At 32.3% G+C, this 12,330-nt stretch overlaps 1 protein-coding gene across 1 annotated transcript; it reads right to left on the reverse strand.

Moving 5' to 3' along the window:
- Positions 1-11,460: 11,460 nt before the first annotated feature.
- On the reverse strand, positions 11,461-12,078 carry LOC128232842 (uncharacterized). Its single transcript, XM_052946609.1, has one exon. The coding sequence runs from the start codon at positions 12,076-12,078 to the stop codon at positions 11,461-11,463; it is 618 nt and encodes a 205-aa protein (XP_052802569.1).
- Positions 12,079-12,330: the final 252 nt, after the last annotated feature.

The raw sequence follows: 12,330 nt of genomic DNA on the forward strand, positions 1-12,330 counted from the left end.
GATTTTAGCAAAAACCTTTCAACAACATTTATTTCCATGCTTTAATCACATAAAAGTGCATACATGACGTTAAATCAATATATATATAAATATATATACATTCGTTTAATGTTAATATATATATTAAGAATTCAAGACCTAAATGAACATTTGGACATGACCCAAACGTGAGCTTCAATCTTCACAATGTGGTGGACTTGTTGTAAAAATGTAAGGCTTGTCCTTTAATAGTAATTGCCATTTACAGACAACAATACAGAAAAAAGATCCCAAAACGCGTGACGTGATTAACAAGAACCATGAACCTTTTATATAATTCATTTTGTAGACAGTTATAACTTTCATACAAGCTATAAAAGTGTTTAATAAATTTACCAGTTTAGCCGACAATGGTCTTAAAATATTGTTCTTATTTAACGTTCAACAACGTTTACCTTTTCTATCTAAACACTTCTGTCATTGGTACCAGGAAATCCACAAAAAAGGAAACATAGTTAATTGTGCTACAGTTAATACCACATGGTAAAAGAATACATATTAAAAGATATAAATAGGAAATTGAAACTGTTTACAGACCTGGATGTGTTATGGTCGTACAGATTTCATTAGTCATGTTTCTGAGATGTAGATTGAGAATTCTACCAAGTGCATTTAATATGCCTAATCCTCTATTATTGCATCCCCGGTTGAGTAACCTGATCTGTAACCACACGTGCATACTTAAAGGTTGTTTTGTTTTAATAAACATGGTATACCACAAAAGTACAGTTTATTTATCAATTCAAAATATTGTCAAATACTATATGTTTTTGGTTGTCTGAATTACTGAAATCAATTGTATTTTATTAAACAACTCGTTCAATGTTTTATCGGAGTTTAACATGTGTGGTGTTGAAAGTTCAAAAGCCAGTAATGCCGTAAATGCGACATCCTCAACTGAATAGAAGTTCAAAGCTACCAGAACTTTACAAAGATACCAGTATACTATAATGTTTTATATTAATTTATAAAACGTCCATGGGGAATCGACTTTGGCTTTGGATATTCATGTTTGTAAATCTACAAGGATTAGCTCTGTAACACTCTACCGCATTGTCACTGTTAGTGAAGCCACTGGTAGTTAAATGGTTATCGCAAATTTACCTTCACGCATCAGATAAAGCTGTTGCAGCTGATGCCTACCATAATAGCAGCAAAAAGGCAACATAAACAAAAACGAAAACAACAGTTCGAGTAGAAAAAAGCAGCAGCATTAACAGCAACAACATATGCAAGAACAATATATACAGGAAAATTAACAGCAGCGATAGAAGCATTAGTAGCAGAAAAATCAGCAGCATCAGCTGCGCCATGGTTCTAAATTCTGTTTCTTTAGGCCATATTCATTTTAGAATTTATTTATGTGTTTAGTAACATTAGCCGCAGCAACATTAAGAGCAGCAGACGAACATCAGCAGTTCAATCAGCAGCAGTATTAACATGAGCAGAAACAACTATATCCCCTAGTCCTGCTAAAATGTCGGCAGCAGAATAAAAGCCATATGAACAATAACGAAAATATAATGGTAGCAGCAGCAAAAAGCAAAAGCATAAATATAGCAGCGCCAGCGGCGATTGCATCAAAAGCAGTCCATCAGTATTGATTATGTCAATAGAACGAAAGATCGAGCTTGGACTGTTGCGAAGATCATTCTGTTCTAGCCCCATCTTCGCTACACTGTCTACAACAAACACACGTTGGTTTGCAATTAAATATTTAATATCTTATATTTCGCTGTCGATGCCACTCTTATTCTCAACAACGATTTGTCCACGATATTAAGACGGTTCAAGTCTTCGTTGGCGAGATCAGGCCCAGATATGAAGATGAATCAAGTTCTAGGCAGTCGAGTCAGAACGCAAAACTATCTTGATCTTATTCTGCCAGACGATGTTAAATGGACATCCTATCAATCGTTTTCGGTATAAAATGATTGTCAGGTTATGGATATCCTAAGGTCCTTGAAGTTTCATTTATAATGCCCAAGTATCAAACGTATATACATTTTCTTTTTCAAGAAGTTTCGAATGATCTTAAGAATGACATTGAGTAAATCCAAAATAATCTCGCAACCTAACACCGATTTTTTAACAGTCTTCATTACCTTTCTGGCCTGCTCACGAACCTACTGTTAGCAGACGAAAATATAGTCTTCGAATAAATTAAGCCTTAATTTTTACAGTTAAAAAGGTCTGACCCTTAGCGTTCAATAGGCAATACGGGTATATCCTTGTAAACCAACTAATGGTCAATCTTTTTTACATCACTTTTTAAAATAATGCTCATTCAGTGCAATATAGCACTAAATCAACTCTTCAAAAACTCGAAAGCGTAATAAAAAAACCTGTTTTTATGTTTCTAACATCATATGTATTGAGGTATTTTCCAGTAAAACAGAAATGGAACCTAGTTCTTACTTAGCCCAATCTACATTTTGCAATCCAGAATGATAAAAGACTATCATTTAGAGGATCTCATAATATAAACATTTAAAATGCTGCTCGTCTGACCCATTCATTCTCTATTATTGCTTTTGTACATTGTGCGTCTATCCATATTTTCCATTGAACTGAATTACTATGATTAAACAAAGAAATGTTTGTTTGAATTAATTTGCAAATATGTAAGTTATGTTATTTATTCAAAGGTTGTGTAAGGCTTACTTAACAATTATTCGATTAAAACGTGTTACTTCCCTTTCAATAATATCCTCGAAAAAGCGCAAGTTTTAACTGTTTCAATTTCGATAATAAAAATGTTAACTGAGTATTCCAAGTTTTATTATAAGGCAGAAAATCTTAAAAACAAAGAAATAACTTGTTGTATATTTGACAACTCTGCAATGTATAAATCTGGCGTTATTATGATGGACTCAAATGTCCACTGAATGTGCAAGACCCACTTTTCCTTTACTTGTGCCCCTTAACATGGTTCATTTTTCGAATGTGTGACTACTTGGCTTGTGCCTGTATTTTTAAATGTATTGTTTATGTTAAGAAAAAGAATTTCAATTTATACCGAAATTATTAAAACAACAACAACAACAACCTTCATTGTAAAGACGATCAAAATATCGTAACATTAACATGATTGCTACAATTTAAATAATAAACTATGGGTTTCAAAACAAACATACACAGATGCGACATAAATAAACTAATTAATTACATTCATTAACACATGTGGTATTGCAAAATCCCTGGAAACAATAAGAATTACTTTTAATAAGGTTAAAATATAATCATTCATAAGTATTAAATTTCAGGTGTTACATTTTACATAAATTGAAAATAAAACAGTACCATAATTGCATTATTATCCGGAGTAGTTTCGAATTAGATATACGAGATTAAGAATTTATAGTTATACTTTGGAACAAAAGACGGCATTTTACAGCGCATAATTTTACAATGAGACATGGAAATTTTAATTCAACAAAAAAGTTCTGACATCCTAAAGGTTACATAATCGACATACATTATGATTTAATCATAAAACAAACAAATATAAAAACTTCAAACAGCAAAACAAGTATCTGTAATTGTTTGTCTTTAATGTAGCACGAGGACCACAGGCTACTTTCAATAGTTTATGAATGGGATACGGTGAATTGTCAGGTTAGGATTATATTAAAGTTAATCTTTATTCAAAGCCACTGAATGTTTAAAATGAAAAAAAAAAACGAAAAACTAAGAAAAAAAATGTTGAAGTAAACACATTCACGTCATTTGATTGGGTATGAATTATCAATTAGTTATTCGTGAATAACTGAATAAGCAAATATCTGTGTTGTGAAGAGATGGTGACATTCTTTTGTTGTTTTTAATGCATTCAATATCTACACACAAAATTAACGATTTAAACTATAAATGATAGGTGCTATTTGAAAGTTTAATAAAATGCCCGGCAAATGCACCATTTTTTTTAGAATTATCGGATTATTGATTGCAATAATTCCCGATTAATTAATATATTTGGATTCGTATGTACTTTAATCGTTCATTATAAAGTAGCTATGGACAAGAAGATAGTGGAAACGATCTCCCAAATCTCTTTTGTCACATCTTTCTGGGGTATTATTCCAGCGTCCTATTTCAGGATAGTTTGTGTTCATGGTGCATATTTTACAAAAGGACATTGCTTGTCTTGATGGGAACAGTTTAAAGTAAGGCTCAAATGTATATGCTCTTTGGTGACACGATAATGTTTCCCTTTATTAAATCAAACGAGATTTACAAGTCTAGAAAAAAAGAAAAACATTTTACGTCTAGTTGAAATGAAATAAAGAATCGTGCCAACGAGAATGATTAATATAATGTTGTAGCGACTTGTTTCACAATCATTGTATAATAAATAAGTAACTAATAAAGATTTAATATACATAATAAGATATATAATATATGTCCGGTTTTCAATTTAACATATTAGTTATTATTTTGAGCAATAGCTACAATGATTCATTAAATTACATCGGTTACTTGTAGGTCGGAAACCAACCTCTATGTGACGATACTATGAGATGATGTGCCTTCTGAGAGTATTTGAATGGTAGAAGGGAAGATAAGGTGTATAGCATGTTCGGTAATTTTGAATTTATGAGAGTTAATAATTAAAGCAAGCATTAGCACCATGTCTAACCGTTACAATGTGAAATGGTTGAAGTAACGTCGGTAAGTGGTGGAATAACGCCGGTAAAATAGACAAGGGGAATGACAATTCAATTAAGTTATCGGAAAAATGAAAGAATATCAAAAGGGTATGGGCAAGACATCCCACTATTACCAATTTCATATATGTATTTGGTTTCCTTCATAATGCCGACGTTTCCCCTCAATCATTTAGGAAAACCACGACATTTTATATAGAAATAATTTTTCGCGAGCTTTAAAAGGAAAAAGAGCTAAGAACACGAACAAAGAATGGAAAAATAGCTTCTGTCTGTGTGAAATATCCCATGTATAGTGTATTTTGATAATGTTTGCTTATCAACTACCAATTATAACCATAAGCATAATCATGTTTACCTAAACTAATTTATGTGTACAGTTAAACCGAACAGCATATAAACCTGTTGCCGTAAAAGCATCTTGTGTTGTTTCGTTAGGGTTGATATAAAGCAATACTTGTATGCAATGCATGTATCCTATTCTTATACATACCTTTAATTATACTCATCTTAGTTATGTTTATAATCATTTATTAAATCGCTAGTTCAAACATTAATATAGACCTGTTGTAAGATGAAAAATGAATACAAAATCTGAAAACAAAAGCATTCAATTTACATGTGTGTAACTATATATATATATATGTTTTATATATAATTATGTTAGATACGTTTACTTGGTTTATTGTGTTAACTTGTTCTATATTGCTTAATGTTAGAGCACTTTATAAGTTGTAAATATATCTGCGTATCTTCTATATAGGAGGAAATAAAGATTTGATTGATTAATTGAAGTATACTTCGTTCTTTTTAAGTGAGATTGTCATTTTTTCAAGTGGCCCTGATGTACGCATAAGAAGCCATGCAAATTTTTCTTTTTCAAATTAAACATTCGCATCCGTATGCAGTATAAGGGTTTTCTTCACGCATTTTTTAGAAAACAAACACAATGCAATCAATCACTTGATTGGGAGTATACATTGTATTACACACAATGTTTGCCTATTAGCAAAATAAACCGTGTTACAGTAATCCGTACCATACATGATTCTCCGCATTGCCATAAGCAACAAACCACAGCTATCGAAACCGATCATAGTTTCATGTTTGTATATTGCTTATGATAGTATATTTATACATAATGTTCTAATTGAACAGGGTTGTTTTTAACCCTGTTCAGTGTAGCCACAAACTCGACACTCACAACAGAAAATTTATATTAATAGTATTTTTACGACATCAGCAGAGTTTGAATTTAAAACGAGAATGGCAGTTCCGTGATATTCTTTTAGCCTCTTTCCATATACTAATATATGTGGGTTTGGTTACAGATGATAACATGCATGGATAACAGAAGTCACCATGGGAGTATGAGGGAGTAGGAGTGTTTGATTCCGTAAATCAGTAAGCTCCATGTCAATGTTTTGTTTTATGATGTACTGTGTTGTTGTTGTTGTTGTTGTTGTTGTTGTAATCGCGTGTTTAATATGTGTGTTTTATATGCTTTAGCCATTTAATTTAATCTGCCACTGCACATGATTAAATCATATAAGATATTAGACTGTTAACGATGTTAACTTATAAACATGTTATTATTCATTATCTTATGATTGTTTATATTTATATTTTCAGGACGCTCCGATATTATATCTACATTCGATAATGTTGAATATAGAGATATTGAAGAACACTGTGTTTGTTGTTTGAACTATTAAACTGCTACATATGGTAACCTGGACATATAGACCCACCCTTGCTTAGGAATTACAAATGTATTCTCATCTTAAAACCTGGAATGACCTAGAAAGCAACAATGGTCTCATTGATCTCAATGATCGAACAGTTTCCCTGCTTAAAACATCACGTGATAGCCCACGTGGGAATAACAAACGTGCTAAAGTGCTGACGAGTTACCTGACGATATAGAAATAGAAGAGAGTTGCTGACCATATAGACAATAAAGGAAAAAAAGTTTTGAAATTAAAGATTTTATGATAACTTTATTTTATATATTAAAATTTGAATTATATAATAATATAGTGTTAGTTATTGTAAAAATGTTTTATAATGTATCTATGAAATTGTATTTGACCACTGATCTATGAATTGTCATGATATGTGTATATATGCAAAATTCTTGTATGCTCATGGGCCTATGGCCTTTGCATAGATACATTATTTTTTTTTTTTACATTTACATTCAACATTAAAGAAACATTTATTAACATTTTGACTTGATACTTTATTTTGCAAGCTTCCAGCCTCTTTTTTGAATAAAGGTACACAATATTACATAAATCTGAGAGACTACTGTCAACATCACAAGTATATTCTGCTGTATTTGTATTTTCACAAAATGTTAAAAGCTTCTGTGTCACATTATCACTATTTAAAGTATTAACAAACATTTCTTTTCTCTCTGGTTTCCATGCATACTTAAAATAATTGTTAACTAAGACTTCTTCACATGCTTTGTCACCATTACTTTTAAAACAAGATGTGAGAACAAAGTTAACCACACAATGATCTGACAAAATATTTGGTTCATTAACATAGAACTTTTTAACAATATTAAAATTATCACTTTTACACATAACAAAATCTATACTACTACTGCCTTGTGAATTAATGCATGTAAATTTTCCTAAATCCTTGTCCAAATCTGTCCTTCCATTCATTATTCTCAAACCAGTGGCTTTACAAAAATCAAGTAAACATCTTCCATGCTCATTGACAATTTTGTCCTGTTTTTTTTCTAGAAAAAATGTCATCCGGCAAATAATCATCCGGCAGTAGGTCCATCAGGTGAAGATATTCATCCTCCACAAAGTCTGGTCTGACGCTAACCCTCCCATTGAAGTCCCCAGAAACAAAGAAAACACAGTTTTCAAAAATCATTTTCAATATTATGCATGTCATTTGTAATTAAATCAAATATATTTAAGTCATTAAATAACTCTCTACTGCTGCCACTTGGAACATTCTAAGATAAACACAGAAAAAACATCCCCATCTGACTGGAACAGGTCTTTACTTAGTTTTAACCATAATACACTGTCACCTGTGGTTTTAAAAAGTTCAATTTTATTTTTCAGTTTATCATGACAGACAGACAGACAGACAGACAGACATTTTATTTCGACTTGTACAATGTACATCGTCAACAACACATATATTTATAATTATCAATGTCAACGTGAATGCATAATAACAAACAATATAGTACACACGAGTATATATACAAAAATAACAAAAAGTTATAATAAATAGGTTAAATATTGTAATATTAAAATATATCTAAATCAGAGGATGAACAATTTTTACCATGTTAAGTTCTAACATTTATTAAAGAGGATCTTACTTTAAGAGAGTCTTTAACAAACATACATAGTTTAATAAGCTCAGTTCTATTATTTGATTGCAGCAATTGTAAATATTTAAATACAGACGGTCTTATATAATAGCATTTCTTAATATATAGCTTTCTCATATCATTAAAAGACGGGCACACACAGACAAAATGAAATTCATCTTCAATATCGTTGGAATTACAACATAGACAATATCTTTGATTGCGTACAATATTATTTCTGGCGTATCTACCGGTTTGGATACGAAGTGGGTGCACAGACAGTCGCAGTCTACAAAAGAAAAATCGTAAACTTTTGGGCAGAATGTCAAGATAACTTTCATATTCAAGACTAGTTTTAAAATGTCTATACATATCTAAAACTGTGCTGTTTTCTAGAGTACCATACCAATCTTGTTTAAACGCATCGTATATTCTATACCTGAAGACCGTCATAAATGTATTAACATTAATATTGTTGATATTATCATAAACGTAGCTAAAACCATAATCATTTAGCATCTTTCTAATGTTATACACCCAATTACGACAACCTTTATTACAATCATACTTTGCTTGTAAATAAACAGTTTTAATAATAATATTATCAGTGGTAGCAACCCTAAACCAATATGACAACATACGTACATATCGTTGAATATATAGCGGGTATCTACCTAATTCTCCATAAACAGTCGCATTGCAAGTATTGGTTTTGACTCTTAATAATCTTTTACAAAACTTAAGATGAATTCTTTCTAATTCCTTAGATTTGGTGTACCCCCAAACCTCCGCTGAATAATTTAAAATTGAACCAACAAATGCGTCAAATAACTGACACAATATTTTTGGTTTTAAGTCATACTCTTGACATTTACAAAATAAAACATTCATTGCCTTAAGGGCTTTGCCAATCAAGTGTTCCTGGTTAAGATTAAAATTGCCAGTATAATTAAACACCACACCTAAATAGTTAAAGTCGTTAACAACGTGAATATCATGGCCATTATATGTCCATTTTTCATTAGGTAATAACCCGCCTGTTTTACGAAACACCATAATTTTGGTTTTATCGGTATTCACTTTTAATCCCCAAGTGTTGCAATAATTTGCTAAATTGTCCAAATGCGTTTGAATTTCATCAGGAGATTTTCCTACAATGGCCATGTCATCGGCAAATAATAATAAAATCAATACAATATCATCTATGTGTAATCCTGAATTTATATCAATTTGCAAATATAACTCAATATCTTCTACGAATAGGGAAAACAATAAAGGGGACATAACTTCCCCTTGCCGTAAGCCTACAGCATAACTAAAATAATCAGAATATGATGATAATGATTTAACACATGATTTAACTTTTTGATACATGTCCCGAACAATTCTAAGTATTTTCCCTTGTATTCCACATTTATACATTTTCAGCCATAGTGCATTTCTATAAATAGTATCAAAACATTTCATCATGTCGACAAAAATAATATATAGCCTTTTATTTTCAAACAAATAATTCTGTATCAGAGATAACAGTATAAATATAGCATCTATTGTAGAGCGACCCTTTCGAAATCCGAATTGGGCATCCGAAATAATATCATGTTGTTCACAAAAAGTTTCAACACGCTTATTTATAACGGTAGTAAATAATTTTGATAAACAGCTAACCAAAGTAATTCCCCTGTAATTATTAACATCAGTTTCTGAACCTTTTTTATGAATGGGGATTATAATACCTTCAGTCCATTGTTCGGGATAATAACCCGAATTCAATATATTGTTAAACAAATCACATAAATGCGAAGATAAAATATCTACAGTTTCAATAAAATATTCATTCAACATAGTATCACTGCCATAGGCTTTACATCGTTTCAATGACTTAACAGCATTTATAATTTCTTGCAGTGATATCGGTTCATCCATTTCAGGAAAGGAATTATTTGGTTCATTAAAATTATTATTATTATTAAAATCATCTGCCTCGTGATTAATACCACCAAAAGTGTTATTACTGAGGGTTTCAAAATATTCCCGAAATTCATTTAGTGGTATTTGGTTTGATTTATTAGAAGACTTAGACTTAAAATGTTTCCAAAACTCTCTAGGTCTCCTCTTTCTTAAGTTTTCAATATCTCCCATTCTCTTTTTGTAATCAGTATTCTTCTTTTTACGGACAATTGTCTTATAATGAGTTTTCCGTTCACATAAAATTAATCTGTTAGCATCTGATTTATCAATATTAAAAATTCTAACTGCTTCTAAATACAGGTTCCGTGCAACGATACAGTCATGGTCAAACCAACCTTTATTACTACTTGTATAATTTTCAAAATAAACTTCATCAGTATAAAAACATTCTTTAGAAAACAATGGATCGGCTACACTTCGTATTGTATTTGTAAACATAGATAACATATTATTAACGGAATCTTTGCTCGAGCAATCTGCACTATTGACTATATTGTTAAAAGCAGGCAAATTAGCAATAATCCCGGAGCGGAACTGCTCCCGAAAAGAGACATTCCACTTATATTTAATTTCAGAGTAGTTTGTAGTTCCTGGTATAATACTATTACATAGTAATGAAATATGTAACGGTGCATGATCACTCCATTCATTGAAAGATTCTATTCTAAAGTCTTTGATCTGTGAAAAATTACGCTCACTCGACAACAAATAGTCAATCATAGAACAGCCTTGATGTGACAAAAATGTATGTTGATTGGTATTACCAATACGACCGTTAACAATGCGAAAACTTGACCCTTTACAAATATCTAATAGTTTTATCCCATGATTATTATGTGAATTGTCGATTGAGGCCCTGTCAGGGGTGCAATCAAATTCGTAATCGTGACTATCAGTGTAACAATTATATTTATCATGAACAACATAATCTTTTTTACTTCCAACCCTACTGTTCAAATCACCACATACAAATACACATCCAAGACTATCATATAAAAACAGATCGTTTTCTAAAATATCAAATAAATCAACATTTACAGTATTGTATATGGGCGAGTCCTCGCCCCAAATATAGGTTCCACATAAATAAATGTCTTCGAGGATATTAAAAAAGGTGTGATCAAGTTTTAACCAAATGATTGTATCGAAATGATTTTTAATTATTTCAATTCCATCGCTTAAGTGCTCTTTGTAATATAAAACTATTCCACCACTATTTCGCTTAGCGTTCCTATGTTGAAATTTACGATAAAAATTATGTGATTTATATCCTTTTAAATCAATATTACTAGAGGAATCACACCATGACTCATAAAGGAAACAAATATCATATTTATCTAAAATATTTACAAAGTCTATACTCTCTTTTTTGTCCCTATTTAGTCCATGAACATTCCATGAAAGAACCGAAAGTTCACCTCCGTCGTGCCCCTAGCTCCTCACCGGCTTGCCGTCTACGTACAGGGTGTCGTACACTATCCATGAACGTTTGCCCTCCTTCCTGGCGTCCTTCATCTTGGGCACTAGCCTGCGGCGTTTGTCCAGTACTTCCGGTGGAAACTGCTCGTACATTTGACGGCCCGTCCCCGCCAAATGCTTCCACTGTCTCCTTACTACCTCCCGGTCCTTAAAAAACGTGAACTTTGCAACGATGTTGCGGATTCTGCCCGGCACTGGTTGACCTGGAGACCGGTGAACACGTTCAAAGCGAATGGACTCGACCGTCTCCTTCGCGAGCTTGAGGATATCCTGAAGGTGTTGGCGGAGCTTGTCTTCGGTGACCTCAGCGGACTCGTTGCCGGTGGAATTATCTTCGGGGATATTAGTAAAAATAAGATTGTTCCTCATAGATTGCGACTTCAAGTACGCAACATCGTCCCGAAGTTCCTCCCGCTGTTTTTCCAAGGTGGCCATCCTGTCCGCCATCTGCGCCGCCTCAACGTCGACCGAATCCACCTTGTCCTCCAGCTTGCCTACCCGCTCATCGGTACGCTTAACTCGGTCTTCAAGAGCTACCCATATCTTTTTTATATCTTTTTCAAAGTCCATAACCTTGCGTTCATGTACATAAATAATTACACCACCGCTAACGCGTTTCGCACCTTTATGTTTATTTTGTCTGTTCAACAGGCAATAATGAAAGTTCTTTACTTGACAGTTATAACTATCATTTAGCCATGTTTCCGTTAATAAAAGAATATCATTTTCATTAAATAAAGCAATCATTTCTTCTGAGTCTAATTTGTTAAATCGTTTACCAATTAAACCTTGTACATTGAATAAACAAAATTTGATCCCACA

The sequence above is a fragment of the Mya arenaria genome, chromosome 4 (genome assembly GCF_026914265.1).
Source record: "Mya arenaria isolate MELC-2E11 chromosome 4, ASM2691426v1".
Lineage (NCBI taxonomy): Eukaryota > Metazoa > Mollusca > Bivalvia > Myida > Myidae > Mya > Mya arenaria.